The 22,422-nt window shown below is 54.7% G+C and overlaps 1 protein-coding gene across 3 annotated transcripts in view; it reads right to left on the bottom strand.

The window, feature by feature from the left end:
* PCID2 (PCI domain containing 2) overlaps nt 1–22,422 on the bottom strand; it is a 42,904-nt gene that overhangs the window by 6,000 nt on the left and 14,482 nt on the right. For 2 of the 3 annotated variants that reach the window (XM_051841700.2, XM_051841701.2), the window contains 8 exons: nt 21,356–21,410; nt 17,423–17,526; nt 9,678–9,753; nt 8,901–9,042; nt 4,781–4,881; nt 4,075–4,148; nt 3,813–3,938; nt 2,574–2,697 (listed from right to left, as the gene is read on the bottom strand). In XM_051841700.2, coding sequence (XP_051697660.1) covers nt 2,574–2,697; nt 3,813–3,938; nt 4,075–4,148; nt 4,781–4,881; nt 8,901–9,042; nt 9,678–9,753; nt 17,423–17,526; nt 21,356–21,410 — 802 coding nt within the window. Of the gene's footprint in view, nt 1–2,569; nt 2,698–3,812; nt 3,939–4,074; nt 4,149–4,780; nt 4,882–8,900; nt 9,043–9,677; nt 9,754–17,422; nt 17,527–21,355; nt 21,411–22,422 lie in introns of all 3 variants that reach the window. The other variant, XM_070048553.1, reaches the window with a different exon arrangement.

Raw genomic sequence — 22,422 nt, 5'->3', positions numbered from 1 at the left:
AGTACAGCAGCAGTGAGCACTCACACTCACCATACACCAAGTACAGCAGCAGTGAGCACTCACACTCACCATACACCAAGTACAGCAGCAGTGAGCACTCACACACACCATACACCAAGTACAGCAGCAGTGAGCACTCACACTCACCCATACACCACGTACAGCAGCAGTGAGCACTCACACTCACCATACACCAAGTACAGCAGCAGTGAGCACTCACACTCACCATACACCAAGTACAGCAGCAGTGAGCACTCACACTCACCATACACCACGTACAGCAGCAGTGAGCACTCACTCACCATACACCAAGTACAGCAGTGAGCACTCACACTCACCCATACACCAAGTACAGCAGTGAGCACTCACACTCACCATACACCAAGTACAGCAGCAGTGAGCACTCACACTCACCATACACCAAGTACAGCAGCAGTGAGCACTCACACTCACCCATACACCACGTACAGCAGCAGTGAGCACTCACACTCACCATACACCAAGTACAGCAGCAGTGAGCACTCACACTCACCACACACCAAGTACAGCAGCAGTGAGCACTCACACTCACCATACACCACGTACAGCAGCAGTGAGCACTCACTCACCATACACCAAGTACAGCAGTGAGCACTCACACTCACCCATACACCAAGTACAGCAGTGAGCACTCACACTCACCATACACCAAGTACAGCAGCAGTGAGCACTCACACTCACCACACACCACGTAGAGCAGCAGTGAGCACTCACACTCACCCATACACCAAGTACAGCAGCAGTGAGCACTCACACTCACCCATACACCACGTACAGCAGCAGTGAGCACTCACACTCACCATACACCACGTACAGCAGCAGTGAGCACTCACACTCACCCATACACCAAGTACAGCAGCAGTGAGCACTCACACTCACCATACACCAAGTACAGCAGCAGTGAGCACTCACACTCACCATACACCAAGTACAGCAGCAGTGAGCACTCACACTCACCATACACCACGTACAGCAGCAGTGAGCACTCACACTCACACCAAGTACAGCAGCAGTGAGCACTCACTCACCATACACCAAGTACAGCAGCAGTGAGCACTCACTCACCATACACCAAGTACAGCAGCAGTGAGCACTCACTCACGGTGTCCACCAAGTACAGCAGCAGTGAGCACTCACACACACCCATACACCAAGTACAGCAGCAGTGAGCACTCACACTCACCACACACCACGTAGAGCAGCAGTGAGCACTCACACTCACCCATACACCAAGTACAGCAGCAGTGAGCACTCACACTCACCCATACACCACGTACAGCAGCAGTGAGCACTCACACTCACCATACACCAAGTACAGCAGCAGTGAGCACTCACACTCACCCATACACCAAGTACAGCAGCAGTGAGCACTCACACTCACCATACACCAAGTACAGCAGCAGTGAGCACTCACACTCACCATACACCAAGTACAGCAGCAGTGAGCACTCACACTCACCATACACCAAGTACAGCAGCAGTGAGCACTCACTCACGGTGTCCACCAAGTACAGCAGCAGTGAGCACTCACACTCACCCATACACCAAGTACAGCAGCAGTGAGCACTCACACTCACCATACACCAAGTACAGCAGCAGTGAGCACTCACTCACGGTGTCCACCAAGTACAGCAGCAGTCAGCACTCACACTCACCATACACCAAGTACAGCAGCAGTGAGCACTCACCACACACCAAGTACAGCAGCAGTCAGCACTCACTCACCATACACCAAGTACAGCAGTGAGCACTCACACTCACCATACACCAAGTACAGCAGCAGTGAGCACTCACACTCACCATACACCAAGTACAGCAGCAGTGAGCACTCACACTCACCATACACCAAGTACAGCAGCAGTGAGCACTCACACTCACCATACACCAAGTACAGCAGCAGTGAGCACTCACACACACCATACACCAAGTACAGCAGCAGTGAGCACTCACACTCACCCATACACCACGTACAGCAGCAGTGAGCACTCACACTCACCATACACCAAGTACAGCAGCAGTGAGCACTCACACTCACCATACACCAAGTACAGCAGCAGTGAGCACTCACACTCACCATACACCACGTACAGCAGCAGTGAGCACTCACACTCACCATACACCAAGTACAGCAGCAGTGAGCACTCACACTCACCATACACCAAGTACAGCAGCAGTGAGCACTCACACTCACCCATACACCAAGTACAGCAGCAGTGAGCACTCACACTCACCATACACCAAGTACAGCAGTGAGCACTCACACTCACCATACACCAAGTACAGCAGCAGTGAGCACTCACACTCACCATACACCAAGTACAGCAGTGAGCACTCACACTCACCATACACCACGTAGAGCAGCAGTGAGCACTCACACTCACCATACACCACGTACAGCAGCAGTGAGCACTCACACTCACCATACACCAAGTACAGCCGTGAGCACTCACACTCACCCATACACCAAGTACAGCAGCAGTGAGCACTCACACTCACCATACACCACGTACAGCAGCATCCAGGACTCTACGCACCATGTATATCAAGTTGGCAAGGATGCACTGCACTTCGTCAATGTCCACGTCGTCCACCTGCATGAACTTGAGGGCAACCAGAAAAGCGTCCAGAGACAGCTGGTGTGTCCTGAGCAGCAGGTACCTGCGAGAGGGCATTACAACAACACACAGGTGCTGTCGTGGCCAGGAGATGCTCAGACAGTGGGGACCACACCCTTTAGTAGCTGGTACCTCAGAGCAATGAGAAAATCCTCCCACCTCCCAGATACTCTTAAAGTAAGAGCTATCAAATTGTGGCTTTTTGGGGCTGGCACTGTGGCATAACGCTGCCACCTCCAGTGTAGGCATCCCATACAGTTCAAGTCCCAGCTGCTCCACTTCTGAACCAGCTCCCTGATAATGCGCCTGGGAAAGCAGCAGAGGACGGCCCAAGTGCTTGGGCCTCTGCACCCACATGGCAGGCCAGGAAGCCCCTGGCTCCTGTCTGCAGATCAATCCCGCTCCGGCCACTGCAGGCATTTGGGGAAGTGAAGCAGCGATAGAAGAACTGTCTCTCTCTCTCTGCTGCTACCAGCACAACTTTTTTTTTTTTTTTTAAAGATTTACTTATTTATTTGAAAATCAGGGTTACAGAGAGAGAGAGGGAAGGATAGGCAGAGACAGAGACAGAGAGAGATAGAGATCGATTGATCTTCTATTCATTGGTTCACTCCCCCAGATGGTCGCAGCAGCCGGAGCTGCACTGATCCGAAGCCAGGAGCCAGGAGCTTCTTCCAGGTCTCCCACACAGGTGTAAGGGCCCATGGATTTGGGCCATCTTCTACTGCTTTCCCAGGCCACAGCAGAGAGCTGGATTGGAAGTGGAGCAGCCGGGACTTGACTGGCGCCCAGGTGGGATGTCGGGACTGCAGGTGGCGGCTTTATCTTTATCCACTGTGCCACAGCGCTGGCCCCCAGCACAACTTCTTATACTGGGCATTTCTTAACTAAAGATGTGTATTTCAGCGTCTCTGAAATCAGGACGTAGCTCACAACAGCTGGCAGCTGATGGCGTCAATGAAACGCTACCCACTCACAGCTCTCCTTACTGTTGGGAATGTCTTGAACGAGCCAACACTAGGGAGAGGGGTCTTCACCCAAACCCCACTTCTCCCCCAGAGCCCTGGGCGGGGCACCGCCCCACCTCCGCGGCAGGGCCCTGAGAAGGCAGCAGCCCTCTGCCTGCAGGCGCGAGCGTGGGAGCTGTGAAACACTCACACTTTCTTAAAGAGGTTCCTGTAGGTGATGATCTTCAGCTTCTCCAGGATGAGGAAGATGCCACAGCGAATGAAGAAGGTCTCGTGCTTCGCCAGCGCCTCGTTCAGCAGGAGCAGGCTGCCCTCGCTGGGGGGTGACACGTGGGGTCACGAACAGAACCCCAAGGCAAGGCGTCCCCGAGAGCAGTGCTTGTCCCCGTGACTCACGTAGCGTGCGCTTTCAGCTCTGTACCTCCCACCCCCAGGGGCGGGCAGCACTCTACCTCACAGCTTTGGTTACTTCGGCAAACTGCATGAGGTGGTACTTCTTCAGAAGCTCAATGGTCGGCATGTGACCCTACGACAAAGAGGCAAATTTCCAGAGTGAACGTCACTTCCTTTGGATGGAATTGTCCCAACAAAATTTTTATCCAAGAATTAAGCTTTAAAAATGCAAGCTGGACTGCTCCGTAGCTGAGTGCTGACTACAAACGTCACGGCACTCCAGGGAAAAATAGAGACAGCTCCGGCCTAGAACAGGAAGGCCCAGCACAGTAGTTCCGTCCCCAGCATGTCCCGTCCCGTCATCTTCATCCTGCCACACACCACGGGGGAAGCCATGAGGGGGAAACACTCGTGTACGCAGAAGTGGGAACTCAGAACCCCTTTCAGGAGGAATCGGCCCCACAATGGTTGTCTGGAGCGGGCGTGGAAGCGGGGCAGGCACGACGTCCCCTGCGTTCCAAGCTGTCTAAACTATGTGAAGCCTCAACCACACGCAGGCTGACGCGAGGGGAAAAGCTGTCGCTCTGAGGACGTCTGCTCAACCAGCGACCGCGCAGCTGCAATTTCCTTTCGCGAATCCACAGTAAACTTGGGTGACTAAATGCACATCCCCATAGCCAGCCTGGAATGAGCGTGAGCTGAGGTCAGGGGAGGACACAGGCCGGCGCCGGCACGCGCAGCAAGCCTTCCTCGCGGCGGGCTCACCAGCAGCATCTTCACGGGAAGCAGGTAGATGAGGATCATCCTCTTGTTCTTCTGACTGGAGCGGTGGCAGTGCTCGAAGGCAAAGGACAGGTACTCCTCGGCTGCAGAGAGAGGCCGGCCCCGTCAGACCCGCCGCACCCCGGCCTGCTACTCGCCCCGCTTCATCCTCACCTCAAGAGCAAGGCTGCGGCCAGCCTCCCCTCCACGGGGCGGGCCTGCCCCCATGGTGCCCACGCTCACGGGAACACGCTGCCCAAGTGTGGCTGCGGGACGCTCATGGGAACACGCTGCCCAAGTGTGGCTGCGGGACGCTCACGGGAACACGCTAAGTGTGGCTGCGGGACGCTCCAGGAACACACTAAGTGTGGCTGCGGGACGCTCACGGGAACACGCTAAGTGTGGCTGCGGGACGCTCCAGGAACACACTAAGTGTGGCTGCGGGACGCTCACGGCAACATGCTGAGTGTGGCTGCGGGACGCTCACAGGAACACGCTGCCTAAGTGTGGTTGCGGGACACTCACAGGAATATGCAAGTGTGGCTGCGGGACGCTCACGGGAACACGCTGCCTAAGTGTGGTTGCGGGACACTCACGGGAACACGCTAAGTGTGGCTGCGGGATGCCTAGGACCACCACACACCCAACAGGCACCTAATTTATTTATATTCGTTCCATCCTGGCAGCAACACGTCTCACGAAACAGACTTGAATTTAATAATTTCAAAATACAAAGATTCAGTCTGCCACGATTCAACCTACTAACTGCACAGCAGAGACCACTGCACCAGCGAGGGCCCAGGGACCCTGCACGTGCCCACTGCACCCAGCGAGGGCCCAGGGACCCTGCACGTGCCCACTGCACCCAGCGAGGGCCCAGGGACCCTGCACGTGCCCACTGCACCCAGCGAGGGCCCAGGGACCCTGCACGTGCCCACTGCACCCAGCGAGGGCCCAGGGACTCTGCACGTGCCCACTTCACCCAGCTAGGGACCCCAGGGACTCTGCACGTGCCCACTGCACCCAGCGAGGGCCCAGGGACCCTGCACGTGCCCACTTCACCCAGCGAGGGCCCAGGGACTCTGCACGTGCTCACTTCACCCAGCGAGGGCCCAGGGACTCTGCACGTGCCCACTTCACCCAGCGAGGGCCCAGGGACTCTGCACATGCCCACTGCACCCAGCGAGGGCCCAGGGACTCTCCACGTGCCCACTGCACTCAGCTAGGGGCCAGGGACTCTGCACGTGCCCACTGCACTCAGCTAGGGGCCAGGGACTCTGCACATGCCCACTGCACCCAGCGAGGGCCCCAGGGACTCTGCACGTGCCCACTCACACCCAGCTAGGGACCCCAGGGACCCTGCATGTGCCCACTTCACCCAGCTAGGGCCCCAGGGATCCTGCATGTGCCCACTCACACCCAGCGAGGGGCCAGGGACTCTGCACATGCCCACTTCACCCAGCTAGGGCCCCAGGGACTCTGCATCTGCCCACTCACACCCAGCGAGGGACCCCAAGGACTCTGCATGTGCCCACTTCACCCAGCGAGGGACACAGGGACTCTGCACATGCCCACTTCACCCAGCGAGGGGCCCCAGAGACTCTGCATGTGCCCACTGCACCCAGCGAGGGCCCCAGGGATCCTGCACGTGCCCACTCACACCCAGCTAGGGCCCCAGGGACTCTGCATGTGCCCACTGCACCCAGCGAGGGCCCCAGGGACTCTGCATGTGCCCACTCACACCCTGCTAGGGGCCCAGGGACTCTGCAGATGCGCCAAGAGCTGAAGGGCACAAGGCCAGGCTGTGCACCGAGAAGCCTGTGGCTCCAGGACATCGCAGCCCTGACCTCCCGTCTCTTTCCCAGACAATGAGCGATGGATGACAGGGGCTTGAGGCTGAGACACCAGACAACGTCCATGACACTCATGAACCACCTCTGGCTGTCAGGCACGCACACCCCCACCTACTGCATCTGCAGGAGGGACACAGCAGCCCCAGAACAGACCTAACAGAATATGCTTTCATAGCTTCTGCCTGCACGGTTTATATTTGGAGGGAAAAGAAACCAGATTGGGGAAGAGCCATGAGAGTCTTTTTTTTAAAATTTTTAAAATTTTTTTATTTATTTGAAAGACAAAGTTGCAGAGAGAGGTAGAGACAGAGAGAGATCTTCCATCCACTGGTTCACTCCCCAGCTGGCTGCAACGGTTGGAGCTGGGCCATTCTGAAGCCAGGAGCCAAGAGCCAGGAGCCTCTTCCAAGTCTCCCACGTGGGTGCAGGGGCCCAAGGACTTGGGCCGTCTTCCACTGCTTTCCCAGGCCACAGCAGAGAGCTGGATTGGAAGTGGAACAGCTGGGACTCGAACCAGCACCCATATGGGATGCCGGCACTGCAGGCTAGGGCTTTAACCCACTGCGCCACAATGCCGGCCCCAAGAAAGTCCTTTTTTAAAAGCCCTCGATCTAGGGGCTGGCACTGTGGTGCAGCGGGCAGAGAGGCCACCTGGAGTGTCAGCCTCCTGTGTGGGTACTGGTTCGAGTCCTGGCTCCTGCACTTCTGACCCAGCTCCCCGCTCATGTACCTAGGAAAGCAGCAGCAGACGGCCCAAGTGCTGGGCCCCTGCACCCTCCAGAAGCAGCTGCTGCTGGCTCCTGCTTCAGCCTGGCCCAGTCCCGGCCATCGTGGCCCTGTGGGGAGTGAACCAGCAGGTGCAAGATTTCTGTCTCTCCTCTCTCTAACTCTGCATTTCAACTGAATAAATAAATCCTAGAAAAACAGCCCGAGATTACTAGAATGCTTGTGGAGAAGGAAGCGGTTATTGGCCTGCACAGGCCTGCTGCGGACCAGTGGCAGTGCACAGCGCACGGGGGCGGGTCCCCAGAGCCTTACGCTGATGGTTAGGGCGGTGGGTGGCGGCAGCCTTGCAGCCAGATCCTCAGCAGGGGCCGCGCCGGGCCCCACTGCCCTCTGCTTCCTGCCTGGCCCCGTGCCAGTCCCGTCTCCACACGCTGTCTCCAGACCGACCTCTCCAAGTTAGCGTCTCTCCAGCACTGTCTGATGAAAAGCTGCAGTGAGACCCAGAGGAATCAGCGTGACAGAGAGCCTGCACCTACGGCTCCAAGGGAGAAAAGCTGCTGCCTGAAGTTACACGCTTGGTGTACCTGGGTGAACGAGCTCAACACACAGCTAAAGTGAGCTTTAAAGTGTGACCTTAACAGAACACAAGAGAAAATAAAGAACCACCTGCTGCCAGCTGATGCAAGATTTTAAGAGCAGGGCACGCGTTTGGCACAGGGCAGTGGTTAGGTCACCACGCGCAACGCCCTCCGCCCGTACTGGGAGCGCCTGGCTCGAGTGCTGGCTCTGCCTCCCACCCAGCTTCCTGTTCAGGTGCACCTGGGAGGCTGCAGCTGTGGCTCAAGTGCTCAGGAGATGCGGGCACAGCTCCAGGCTCCTGGCCCGGCCCCAGCCCTAGATGTCGGAGGCACCTGGGGAATGAACACATGGATGGGAGACAACTGTCTCTTTTTCTGCCCTTTTATTTTGCCTTTCAAGCAAAATAAAAGTAAATTTCTACTTTTGGTGCATGCTATCTGAGTTTCTGAAACCCTGCACTGGTGCTGTAGGGACGTCATCCATGGCTAGTGTGGAAACCCACAACCATGAAACACGGTGCCAGGGCTAGGCACCCCTCACACCAGCTGGTAGTGAGCAGTCATCTGCAGGTGGGGTGTCCCAGGCACCGTCCCCAGCTCTACGGGGCCCTTCCTTCCAGTTCCCTTGTCAGCATCACCAGCGTACGTGACAGGTCCCAAGGCACAGGACAGCAGCCCGGGCTCCGACTCTCCCTGGAGAAGGGTCAAGCTCAGGGACCTTCGGCTGCAGCGGGCACTGGAGCCCAGCGTGGCCTGCAGGAGCCCAGCGCAGACTAAGACCCTTCAAATGAAATTTTCTTCTATTTAGTCAACTTCAACGTATTAAATACATACAAAATAAAACTCCAGACTTGCATCTGTACTCTACGTAAATAACAACACCATGACTGTGCTCCCGAAACAGTCGGATTGCTCGAGGGTTGGGAGAGCAGTCTCCCATGTGTGGCTGGGTGGCCGTGCGTGTACCTTGTTTAAAGTCACTATCAAACATGGCCTTGCGGCCAACGTAGTACTTGTAGGTCACTCTCTGGGCAGTGCTGTAGTCATCTTTCAGGTTTGAGCTGTCGATGGCTCTGATCAGGGGTTTACACAGATGGAGTTTGTTGATCTATAACGATAGCAATCGTTCAACATAAACAACAAGAACCACTAGACAGGAGGCAGAACAAACGTAAATGTCTGCTTTACCAGGCCTGCCCCTTAAACTGAGAATCACAAACCTGTTACACCACCAAGATCTGCACAGAACAGTAAAACTGAAGCAAGAGGCTGCCTGGTGGGGCCGGCGCTCCCCCGGCAGGCCCTGAGCAGTGTGCCGGGATGCAAGGGGCTACACAGGCAGGATAGGCTGGGGGCTCTGCTCCCCAGGGCCAGAAGGGCAGGTCCCACTCACACGTGACAGCCCCTCTTCACTCGGCCGACTTTACACAGCAAACACTGAGGCCCTTCTCCGCCCAGCGACATATGAGCCCACGGTAATAATTTCAGCAAGGACGGGAGGTCCGAGCCAGGCTCGTGCACAGGATGCCCCGTCCACCACACGGGGCGAGTCGCTGCACACCAGGTGTCGGCTTCCCTGTGCTGGCAACGCTGGCCTCGGAGGCCGCTGCACACAAGTCCTCTGCCCTTCACTTAGTGGGCACTCAGTGAATACAGTGACAACGCCAGGAGGCCCGGTAATAACCACACAAACAACACGACATCTGGGAAGATGTGGGGAGGTCATAGAGATATCAAGCATACCTTAAAGTAAATTTTAAATAACTGATTCACCAAGAACAGCATTCCCCACTTCTTAGAATCTTCTATACCAGCACGACTGTGGGAAAATAATTGTTTTTAACATTACAAAAGAAATAAAAAATGTATTTATAAATCACAAAATAAGCTGCCTAAACAAATCACCATGAGATAAAATCACACAACTCCAGTGATACTCATCAAACAAAATAGCAATCTGAAAATAATGTCTTATCTAGTAAGTAAAACTGAAAGGAAGAACCAGCAAACCACGAGCTTGAATCCCAGCTAAGCATGTAGCTCACACACCCCGGCGCGCCAGCTGAGGTGTAGCCAGTCTGCTGATGCACAGCTAATTACTACAAAGTTGTTATTATTTTTTTAATATAGAAACCTGCTTTCTGCCATCATCACAACAAAATGAACTTATGAACTACACAGAAAGCACCCACTGAAGCTCTGTTTGTAGTAAGTGCTGAAGCGGGGCCGGCGCTGTGGCGCAGTGGGTTAAAGCCCCAACCTGCAGCGCCAGTATCCCATATGGGCGCCGGTTCATGTCCTGGCTACTCCACTTCTGATTCAGCTCTCTGCTGTGGCCTGGGAAAGCAGAAGATGGCCCAACTCCTTGGGTGCCTAAACCCGTGTGGGAGACCCGGAAGAAGCTCCTGGCTCCTGACTTTGGATCAGCTCAGCTCTGGCTGTTGCAGTCATTTGGGGAGTGAACTAGTGAAATGGAAGACCTTTCTCTCTCTGGCTCTACCTCTCTCTGTAACTGTCTTTCAAAGAAATAAAATAGTTCTTTTTAAAAAAAAAAAAAGTGCTGAAGCAAGAATGTCAACAGCAGTGAGGGGCAGCGAGTGGGGGTGACAGGAATGTCCCCTCCCCAGTGGGCCAGGGCTGGTACAAGGCTGTGTGCACTCAAACCTCAGCCAACACACAGCTAGGATTCGTGGACTCCCTGCATGTGAATCTCGCCCAGAAGGTAACAGAGAACCTGAAGTACCAGGGAGCGTGGCCAATGCTTCCAATGAACTCTGAACTGTATTTCAGGGAAATACTGAGGAAAGGGGGCAGGCGGTGGAGAAAGACATGAGCATTCCCCAGAGCAAATGTGCTAAGTGTGAAGACGCAGTGGGGAGACAGTGAGTTACCGCAAGATTCTTTCAACTTGGCTCAATGTTTGAAATCTTTCATGATAAAGCTGAAAAAGTTTCAGAGCCAGTCAGCCATATATTGCCACTCTGCAAGGGATTTTTTTATTTATTTATTTATTTTTTTTTGACAGGCAGAGTGGACAGTGTGAGAGAGAGACAGAGAGAAAGGTCTTCCTTTTGCCGTTGGTTCACCCTCCAATGGCCGGCGCACTGCGCTGATCCGATGGCAGGAGCCAGGTGCTTCCTCCTGGTCTCCCATGGGGTGCAGGGCCCAAGCACCTGGGCCATCCTCCACTGCACTCCCTGGCCACAGCAGAGAGCTGGCCTGGAAGAGGGGCAACCGGGACAGAATCCGGTGCCCCGACCGAGACTAGAACCCGGTGTGCCGGCGCCGCTAGGCGGAGGATTAGCCTAGTGAGCCGCGGCGCCGGCCCTGCAAGGGATTTTTTTAAAAAAGATTTTTATTTTTTATTTGAAAGTCAAAGTTACAGAGAGAGAGTGAGGGAGCTCTTCTACCACTGGCTGGAAGGTGGATTTACCTGCTATGCCACAGCACGGGGCCCACGCAAAGGATTCTTCTACACTGAGTGTGCAAACCTCCAGACTGCAGTGCAGAGAGGCCCAGGAAAAGGCCGCCTGCGAGGACCAGGCCGGGCAGCCGTGGAGAGGCCGCCTGCGAGGACCAGGCCGGGCGGCCGTGGTGCAGTGGTCAGGCCGCCTGCGAGGACCAGGCCGGGCGGCCGTGGTGCAGTGGTCAGGCCGCCTGCGAGGACCAGGCCGGGCAGCCGTGGAGAGGCCGCCTGCGAGGACCAGGCCGGGCGGCCGTGGTGCAGTGGTCAGGCTGCCACATGCAATCCCATCTGAGTACTGCTTTGAGTCCCAGCTGCTCTGCTTCCAATCCAGCTCCCTGCTAATGCACCTGGGAAGGCAGCAGGTGATGGTCCGAGTACTTCGGTCCCTGCCACTCATGTGGGAGACCACAACAGAGTTCCTGGCTCCTGGCTTTGGCCTGGTCCAGCCCTGGCTGTTGTGGCCATTTGGGAAGTGAACCAGTGGATTTAAGATCCATCTGACATGGGACAGCTTAGATAGATCCTGCGGCACCGGCACACCGGGTTCTAGTCCCGGTCGGGGCGCCAGATTCTGTCCCGGTTGCCCCTCTTCCAGGCCAGCTCTCTGCTGTGGCCCGGGAGTACAGTGGAGAATGGCCCAAGTGCTTGGGCCCTGCACCCACATGGGAGGCCAGGAGAGGCACCTGGCTCCTGGCTTCGGATTGGCACAGTGCACCAGCCGTAGCAGCCATTTGGGGGATGAACCTACAGAAGGAAGACCTTTTTCTCTGTCTCTCTCTCTAACTCTGCCTGTCAAAAAAAAAAAAAAAAGCTAGAAGAATAGAAGCTTGCACTCTCCTCCATGTGGACTCAGGACGAGCACAGCAGGGTATGATAATTCCCGTCCTTTGGCCCCATTCTCCCTTTTTTTTTTTTTATTTTTGACAGGCAGAGTTAGACAGTGAGAGAGACAGAGAGAAAGGTCTTCCTTTACCGTTGGTTCACCCTCCAATGGCCGCCACACTGTGGCCAGCGCACTGCGCTGATCTGAAGGCAGAAGCCAGGTACTTCTCCTGGTCTCCCATGGGGTGCAGGGCCCAAGCACTCGGGCCATCCTCCACTGCACTCCCGGGCCACAGCAGAGAGCTGGCCTGGAAGAGGGGCAACCGGGACAGAATCCGGCGCCCCGACCGGGACTAGAACCCGGTGTGCCGGCGCCACAGGCCTAGTGAGCCGCAGCACTGGCCCCCATTCTCCCTTAGTAAGGCCCTAACAGGCCTGTGTATGTTTCTCACTTTGTAAGGAAAGTCCAGCACACTGCATGCCGTGTTTGGGCCTATATTTAGAATTCTTCTCTAAGTAAAGACAAGAGTTGGAAAATTAATTTAGGTCCTAAACCCAGCCTACAAGGCATCAATTGATCTCTCTCCCCCTCACACTCTGCCTTTCAAATACATCAATCTTCAAAAGAAAAGAAGGGGCCGGTGCTGTGGAGTAGTGGGTAGAGCCGCTGCCTGCAGTATCCCATATGGGCACCAGTTGGAGTCCCGGCTGCCCCAGAGCAGCCAGAGCCGGCTCCTCACACGACCACGGTGTCACTAACTTGCAGTGGGACCTCGAGCCACGCTCTGCTTTCTGGGTTTCACTTTCCTCATCCCCAAACGGGGACCCTTCTGCCAACTTCAAAGTCAGGGGCCCGAGAAACAAGACAAAACAAGAAGATAGGAAGTGCACAGACAAGTCCTCTGTTATTGACTGGTCTGGAAACAGGGACCCGGAGCACCTGGGGGGCTTCCTGGGAGATAGGTAACAAAGGCAAACCCCAGGGGACACAAACCTGGGAGCAGAACTGCTTGGCCACTGGTTATCTCCAGGTTCCACCTTGCGAGGGGGCTGCCTGTGAAGCAGCTCCTGCTTGCAGGGTGAAAGGGTGCAGGCTTCTGTGCCCCCTTCCCAACCCTGCACCTCCCACCTGCAGGGTGAAAGGGTACAGGCTTCTGTGTCCCCTCCCCCCCCACCGCAACGCACCACCTGCCTTTTTGACAACAGCCAACCGGATGGCGGTGGGGGGCGGCTCACTGTGGCCCAAGCTGCACCTGCTTGGGGACTGATGGTGCTGAACACCTGTTGCATGCTCACTGCCACTAGGGCATCCTCATCAGATCTGCCAGCCCTTCAGCCCACTTCTAAATTAGAGTGTCGGATTGTTCTTTGTATCTTCTGGGGATTAGACCCTTATCAGATACATTATCTGCAAATATCTCTTTCTGCAATTACACTGCTCTTGGTATAATCCTGAGAAAGCACCGTCAGACCGAGGGCACAGGCGCTGCGGTAAGGACTTGTCTGGCAGAGGTTTCCTGCGGAGACACTAGTGATGGAGCCCTGCCCGACGCCCCTGCATCACAACAGCACCCAGCCACCCTCAGGCAGTGCAGTCTGCCGGGCTCTGGGGGTGGGAACGGCACTGTGGAAGACCCCAGAGGGAAGTGAGTCCAGATCTGGCTGGGCGTCCAGAAGGGGACTGGGTGGGGACACCCTGGGCCAAGAGGAGGGACATGCAAAGGGCAACTACTTCCTGGGCGTCCCAGGTGCTGCGCAGTTGTTCACACACAAACCTTACAATTTCCCAAAACTCCTCATCGGGAAGTGTGCCTCTACCAGGGGTGACGGGGTGGAGTTTAGGAGAAAAACGGAGCTCTGAAGCAGAGTCAGAGGGAAGTCTGGAATGAAACAAGCAATGGCAGACGCGCTCAGTCCCCCGCAAGGCACGCACCGCCCAGAGGAGGGGGCAGGTGAGCAACACCAGAGCGCCAGGTCCTGCCAACACACGCAGCACTGGAAGCCCCACAGGAGAACAGAAAGAACGGGCCCAAAGCGCAGCTGAGGGGCCAGCGCTGCGGCACAGCAGGAAACCCTGCGCGCAGTGCTGGCATCCCATATGGGTGCCGGTTCAAGTCCCGGTTGTTCCACTTCCAATCCCGCTCTCTGCCATGGCCTGGGAAAGCAGTAGAGGATGGCCCAAGTCCTTGGGCCCTGCCCCCACGTGGGAGACCTGGAAGAAGCTCCTGGCTTCAGATCGGTGCAGCCCCAGCCATTGCAGCCAACTGGGGAGTGAACCAGCGGATGGAAGACCTCTCTCTCTCTCCTTCTCTCTTTCTGTGTAACTCTTTCAAATAAATGAATAAATCTTTAACCAATAAGAATAATAATACTAAAGAAATGCAGCAGAGAGAAGAGTATTAAAAAAGTAATTCTGGGGGCCAGCGCTGTGGCGCAGCGGGTTAATGCCAGGGCCTGAAGCACCAGCAGCCCATGTGGAAGCTGGTTCGAGATCCAGCTGCTCCACTTCCAATCCAGCTCTCTTCTATGTCCTGGGAAACAGCAGAGGATGGCCCAAGTCCTTGGGGCCCTGCACCCATGTGGGAGACCCAGAAGATGCTCCTAGCTTTGGATCTGCACAGCTCCAGCTGTTGCGGCCATTTGGGGAGTGAACCATTGGATAGAAGACCTCTCTCTCTCTCTCTCTTTGCCTCTCCTGCGTCTAACTCTGACTTTCAAATAAATAAATAAAATCTTTAAAAAAAAATGAAAAAGTAAATCTGGAGGCAATTATTTGGTCCGGTAGTTCAGATGCCCAAATCCCACATCAGAGCACCTAGAGCGCCTGGGTTCAATTCCTGCCCAGTTTCCTGCTGATGCGAGACCTGGGAGGCAGTGGGAATGGCTCAAGTGGCTGGGTCTCTGTTACCCACGTGGGAGAAATGGATGGCGCTCCTGGCTCCCAGCTTCAGCCCGGCCCAGCCCAGCCGCCTGCAGGCACTTGGAGAGTGGCCCTGTGGACGGGAGCTCCTTCTCTTATGTCCCTTTGCTTCTCAAAAAAAAAAAAAAAAAAAATTAAAAATCTAATGAAAAACATCAGCTTACAAATGCAAGAAACTGCCTAGCGCCATGGCTCACAAATGCAAGAAACTGCCTAGCGCCATGGCTCACTAGGCTAATCCTCTGCCTGAGGCGCTGGCACCTCGGGTTCTAGTCCCGGTTGGGGCGCTGGGTTCTAGTCCCAGTTGCTCCTCTTCCAGTCCAGCTCTCTGCTGTGGCCCGGGAAGGCAGCAGAGGATGGCCCAAGTGCTTGGGTCCCTGCACCTCCATGGGAGACCAGGAAGAAGTACCCGGCTCCTGGCTTCGGATCGGCGCAGCGCCGGCTACAGCGGCCATTAGGGAAGTGAACCAACGGAAGGAAGACCTCTCTCTCTGTCTCTCTCTCACTGTCTATAACTCTACCTGTCAAATAAAAAAAATAAATTACAAAAAAAAAAAAAAAAAAACAAAAAACAAAAACAAATACAAGAAAATTCTTGAACCACAGTGGAAATTTTAAAAACAAGACACAGCAGACCCAAGTTCTCAAAAGCCAACGATACAGAGAAAACGCAGCCCGGGGAAGACCCAGGAACAGCAGGAAGCAACAGTAAGGAAGACAACGACTCCACATCAGAAACAAAGAATCAGAGGAGGAACACACTTTTAAAAGCTGTGTGCCTGTCTTTCCTTACGTTGAAAGGCACAGCGAGAGAGACAGAGACAGAGAGATCTGCTGGTTCACTCCCCAAATGGCTGGAACAGCTAATTTTGGGGCCAGGCTGAAGCCAGGAGCTGGGAGCTCCATCCGGGTCTCCCTCGTGGGTGCAGGGGCCCAAGCACCTGGGCCACCTTCTGCTGCCTTCCCAGGCGCCGTCAGCAAGGAGCTGCATCAGAAGTGGCTCTGCAGTGCACTTGGTAAAGTGGTAAGTATAAATACACAACCGATCAAAAAGACAGGGTAAGTGTCAAAGAGATTTCACAAATAAGACCAGTGTAAGCAAACAATGAAGGAGAGAATTAAAAGGGAGAGTATGATTCTGTGGGGGAAGCAGGACACACAGCAGACTCATAGAATGGCAAATGCCCAAACAGCACTCCTGCCTCAGAATCAACCCTCGGGACATCCGGATCTGGGTAAAAGGCCCATGAGAGTCTCACAGCCATGGAAAGCCACGACACGGTGGCAAAAAACAATCTAAATGAAAGATCCTGGTGAACAAGACCCCAGCAGAAGGAACAGGCCATCAAGGAGGGAGGCGCCTTTCTCTGAAGGGAGGAAGGAACCTCCACTGTGATATGGCCTTGACTAAACAAGTTCAGAGTCGGTGAACTCAAGGGGCTGCCATAGCCTAGACAGCTCATAGCAAGAGTCTCGGGTGATTGCTGATGTCATAAATAAGTGTGCCAATTGTTAAATCAACAACGGGAGTCACTGAATACAGGCTCCCCACGTAGGATCTCTGTCCTTAATGTGTTTTACTATGAAACTTAAAAACAACACTACTAGTTGAACAATGCCCTATACCTTGTGCGGTTGTGTGAGTGCAGCCTGTTGAAATCCTTGCTTAGTGTATACTAAGTTGATCTTCCGTATATGAAGGTGACTGAAAATGAAACGCGATGAAGGGCGGGATGGGAGAAGGAGTGGGAGAGGGGAGGGCCGCGGGGGGGGAGGGGGGGCAAAAAAAAAAAAAAAGTAGCTCTGCCAGGACTTGAACCAGCACTCCTCTTTGGGATGTGGCTATGGGTGCTGAACCCCTGCATCCATGCTGGCCTCAGGAATGACATTTTTAACTGCTAGAAGGAAGCAAGAGTCAACACACAAGTCTCCAGGCAGCAAAACACTTCTTCAAAGATGGAGAAAAACAAAGACAACCTGGCGAGGCGAGGCCTAGAGAATTCGTCGTCACTGACCATCCCAGCAGAGACTGCTGAGCCCAGCTCCTGAGAGCAAAGGGGATGCCCCAGGTGGAGCCTCCCCTCCCCCGGCAGTGAAGGCGCGAGCCGGCGCAGGAGACCCGCTTTCCTTTTTGCTCATTTCCTCCACAACACAACTCATTATTTTAAAGTAAAAATGACAGTTCCTGAGGGCTCGTGAGGCACGCGTGTTGAAGAGAAGCCTCTGTGCCCAGTGGAGCAGGCGGCGGCTGGGCTTGCCGGGTGGCGACGCCGTACTCACGTGTCGCTGGCGCAGACGCGGAAGCAGCTCATCAGCAGCTCGGCCGCTTTCTCCAACATGTCCCCAACTTTGCTCTTCCCTTTCTTCACCAACTGCTGGTCTGCCTAGCGGAATACAGAAACATTTCGAAAGCCAAAACTGGGTACAGTTAGAAGTCAAACTTGACAAGTCCTGGAGAAATCAACCGCTCGGATGCCGCGATGTCTGGACAGTTAAGACGTCTGCACATTATCCTGACTCTTCCAGAAGTCACCTCTTCCTTCCACTAACTCACGCTGCTAAGTCCCCAATACGGAATCCTGCATTGCCTCAGAGCCGGGCCACCAGGAGGCTCTGAGTCTCTGAACTGCCGACTTCCCTCAGCATGAGGACTTCCACAGACATTAAAGTCACCACTAAGCTCGACTCTCCCTTTGCTTTTAGAAGGAAAGTTTTTTTTTTAGTATGAAATTAATTTTTATTTTTGGCTCAAAATGAATGTTTAACATTTTGCCCTAACCAAAACTAAAGACGAACACTTAGAAAAAAGCGTGGAAGCACGCTCCCGCCCCTTCCCGGGGAAGCCGGTGAGGCGGACGCTCTAACGAGGCGTGGTTCTCTCCAAGGGCTGAAGGAAAGTTCTGGTTAAAGATCACAGTTCCATGGGCACTGGTGTGTGGCCTGGCAGTTAGATACCACTTGGGACACCCCCATTCCACACTGGAGTGCCTGAATTGGAGAGTCCCAGCTCTGCTGGGGAGCACCCTGGAGGGCAGCAGTGATGGCCAAAGGACTGGGTCCCTGCCAACCACATGGGTGAACCAGATAAGCCCTGGACTCTTGGCTCGGGCTTGACCCAGTCATGACTACTGTAGCCACTTCTCTTTCTCTATCAAATGTTCCTGATGACACAATTAATATCACATGAATTCATAACGCTCTGTGATGAGACGGGAGCACTCTGTGTGTCACACACACCAGTCCGCGGCAGCATCTCAACAAAGAGGCTCACAAGTGAGACCTGCTACTCCTGCTGAACAGGTAAGTGACAGCTGCACGTGGCTATAGGGTAGCGTCCACAGTGAATGAAAGCTTGCGCCTTCAAGTCAAAATCAGAAGTCTGGAGAGACCACTGCTGAGTCTGGCGGCTTCTCCCAACTTCAAGACTTTTCTGATGAGGTCACTGACGACCTTAACAAACACATGGGGATCTGAGTTTTGGTGGGATTTTTAAAATTAATTCACTTGAGAGGCAGAAAGACAGAGAGCTCCCATCTGCTGGTTTACTCCCTAAATGCCCACAATGGCCCGGGGCCAGAGGCCACAGCCAGGAGCCAGCCCCTCAACCCAGGTCTCCCCTGAAGGTGGCTGGAGCCCAGTGATTTGCGCCACCACCACCTCCTACAGCCCATCGTGGCAGGCAGTTACAGGCAGGCGGGAACCCAGGTCCTAAACTGCTAGGCCAAACGCCCCCACCAGGTTCTCTGTAAACATACTGAAGTATGCTAATGTCTGAAACTGTTGCATAGCTCAGTGGCCAGAACTTTCCAAATGGCCTGCTACAGCCTGAATTCCTGTGCTGGAACCCTAAGCTCCAAGGTGACATCAGGAGGCGGCCTTGAGCAAGTGAGTGTTACAGCACCCAAGAAAACGTGCCTACAAGCTGTGCTATGCAAGCGAACGAGGAGCAGCCCCCACGACTGCAACTGCAACCCGCACCCTTTCGTTCCCGCAGAACAGCACTTTCACTGCTACAAGGAAATCTCACAGTAGACAGCAAACTTCCTAAACAACCCCCCGGCCCCGGCTGCAGGCTGTTCCAGCCACAAGCATGCTCCCCCACTACAGCATGCATGAAGCCCCTCACTGTCAGACTGCGGCGGCTGATGCCTCCTTCGAGACAGCCCGGCAGTTCTGCCCCCAGTAAACGCTTTCACACCTTATCCCAGTGTAGTCTCGTTCGGTGTCTCGGTCACATTAGCCTAACAGTGAGGAGGTCATGAGTGCACGGTCCTCGTGAGGGCTCAGCGCCCCCTGCCCCGCTGAGGACACAGTGAGGGCACCGCCCGCTGTGAACCAGGCAGCAGGGCCTCACAACCTGCTCAACCTGCCAGCCGTCTGACACTGCCCTTGCAGCCTGAGAAACCATCCTTTCAGCAGCCCAAATGGACCCAGACGGGCCAGCGATGGCACTACGGAAGCATGCACAGGTGAGCGGCCCACCCACAGCACAGGCCAGGCCAGCGGGCCCCAGGGCCACGGTGGGTGAGGCTCAGGCCGCCTCCTGAGCGCAGTCTAACTTTTCAAAACTGCCTCTTGGAATCTGAGTGCAGCATCGAGCAGGAATCCGCTGCAACGATGGAAAAAGCTCCGTGTACCATCTGCAGCTGGTGAGGCCACCATGTCTTCAACTGCCTCAGTCAAAGCAACGTCTTGGAAAATGATGAGTGCCAAAGAGCTAAGAGAACCCAGACAGCTTCTGTCACACTAAACGTTAAAGGACTAAAACGTAAGGACGAGGGCTGGCGCTGTGGCGTAGCAGCTGAAGTCGCCGCCTGCACTGCCAGAATCCCATACGGGTGTCGGTTTGAGACCCGACTGCTCCAGTTCTGATCCGGCTCTCTGCTGTGGCCTGGGAAAGCAGTGGAAGATGGCCCAACTCCACCCACATGGGAGACCTGGAAGAAGCTCCTGGCTCCTGGCTTCAGACTGGTGTAGCTCCAGTCGTTGCAGCCAACTGGGGACTGAACCAGTGGATGGAAGCTCGCTCACTCGCTTTCTCTCGCTGCCTCTCCTTCTATCTCTGTGTAACTTTCCTATTAATAAATAAACCTTAAAAAAAAAAAAAAAAAAACACTTCAGGACAGGCATTCGGCCTGGCAGTCACAAAGTCAGGACGCCTGCCTCCCTATTAGAGCACCTGGGCTCAATCCCCAGCTCCAGCTCCGAGTCCAGCTTCCTGCTACTTTAGACGGTGGGAGGCCGCAGTAATGACTCCAGTGGTGGGGTCCCCCCGTCCACACGGGAGACCTGGACTGAGTCCCCAGACCTAGGCATCTAGACGAGAGCGAGCAGATGTGAGTACATACAAACTCTCTCTCTCTCTGCTTCTAAGCTAAATAAGCTCCCAGGGTTTTCATTGTCTTTAGAAAGAGGAACAGGGAGATATCTGTCCAGAATCAGAAGTCATCAATACTTCTAAAACTATAAGGAGGTCATTCTTTTTTTTTTTTTTTTTTTTTTTTTTTTTTTTTTTTTTTGACAGGCAGAGTGGACAGTGAGAGAGACAGAGAGAGAAAGGTCTTCCTTTGCCGTTGGTTCACCCTCCAATGTCCGCCGCTGCAGCCGGCGCACCGCGCTGATCCGTTGGCAGGAGCCAGGATCCAGGTGCTTTTCCTGGTCTCCCATGGGGTGCAGGGCCCAAGCACCTGGGCCATCCTCCACTGCACTCCCTGGCCATAGCAGAGAGCTGGCCTGGAAGAGGGGCAACCGGGACAGAATCCGGCGCCCCAACCAGGACTAGAACCCGGTGTGCCGGCGCCGCAAGGTGGAGGATTAGCCTATTGAGCCACGGCGCCGGCCAGGAGGTCATTCTAAGACAACTACAGCTCATTTAGTTTACCGGATCACCCAAGGGAACTTCCATAAAACCCAGGATCTCTCCCTCACACCAGAGAGGCTGCAGCTACTGCCTGAACCTATGTTTGGCCAGCATTCTTCAGGCCAGGGGACAGGACACAGACAGCGAAGCACGTGTGGAAGCCCCCCTCCATACCAAGTGTGGAATTCTGGGCCTGACTTATTAAATCTGCCTGTGTCGGCCACGGCTCCTGTCCTGGTGCTCCCCGCACCCACTCAGTCCGCGGAGCTTCTGGAAAGAGCGACATGGAAGCACGCAGCAGTCAGTCAGCAAATGCCAGCTCCCAAACCACCATGACAGGAAACTGCACTTACATTGTTGGCAAACACTCGAAGGTCAAGCGCTACAGCATACATGACAGGCAGAGCCCTACAGGGAGAAGAGCAAATGAGGTGAGACGACCACCAGAGCCCAGGACCGCCCTCCAGAACAGGGTCCACCTGCTATCATCTGATGGCTGCTGTCTGCTTCCTCACCTCCAGCCGGCAGGCTGCAGCCAAGCTTCCTAGCCAGCCCACAGGCCAAACTCCTGCTGTTTGACCAGAGGCCCAGACCCTGGTCCCTCTAGGGTCATCCAGTATCCCCTTCCCCTCAGCCCTCCACCACTACCCAAACACCTGCATTTAAAAAGCTGTGGCTTAGTAATTTCCTCGGAGGGACACAGAATGTCACACAACTACTTGCTCTGTCTAGCTGACCTCGCGGGGCTCCTTTCCTGGGCAAGCTGAGTCTACTTAAAGAGGGAAAGGACACTTGGCTATTTTCGAGAAAATCCACCTATAGCTTGTCAATCAATCACACAACAAAGAATTAGTTTGACAAGGGATTTAAAACAGCCCAATTATCATGAGTTACATTACCCCAAATGAATTGCAGTTGGTCTACTTTCTTTTATTTGACAGGTAGAGTTACAGACACTGAGACAGAGAGACAGAGAGACAGGTCTTCCTTCTGCTGGTTCACTCCCCAAATGGCCGCAATGGCCAGAGCTGCAGCAATCCGAAGCCAGGAGCCTCGCCCTGGTCTCCCATGCGGGTGCAGGGGCCCAAGCACCCGGGCCATCCTCCACTGCTTTCACAGGCCATAGCAGAGAGCTGGACCGGAAGAGGAGCAACTGAGACCAGAACCAGCGCCTATATGAGATGCCGGCACCACAGGCAGAGGATGAACCTAGTGTGCCACGGCGCGGTCCAGTCTACTTCTTTTACAAAGTTTTTTTAAAAAAGCAGAGTGACATAATAGCACAGTGGGTTAAGACGCTGCCTGCAGCGCCAGCATCCCATACAAGTACCAGTTAGAGTCCTGACTGCTCCACTTCCCATCCAGCTCCCTGCTGAAGCACTTGGGAAAGCAGCAGAAGACGGCCCAAGCACCTGCGCCC

Source organism: Oryctolagus cuniculus, chromosome 9 (assembly GCF_964237555.1).
Source record: "Oryctolagus cuniculus chromosome 9, mOryCun1.1, whole genome shotgun sequence".
NCBI classification, from domain to species: Eukaryota; Metazoa; Chordata; class Mammalia; order Lagomorpha; family Leporidae; genus Oryctolagus; species Oryctolagus cuniculus.
Note: the sequence above shows the minus strand (reverse complement) of the source record. Positions and strands in the feature narration are given on the sequence as shown.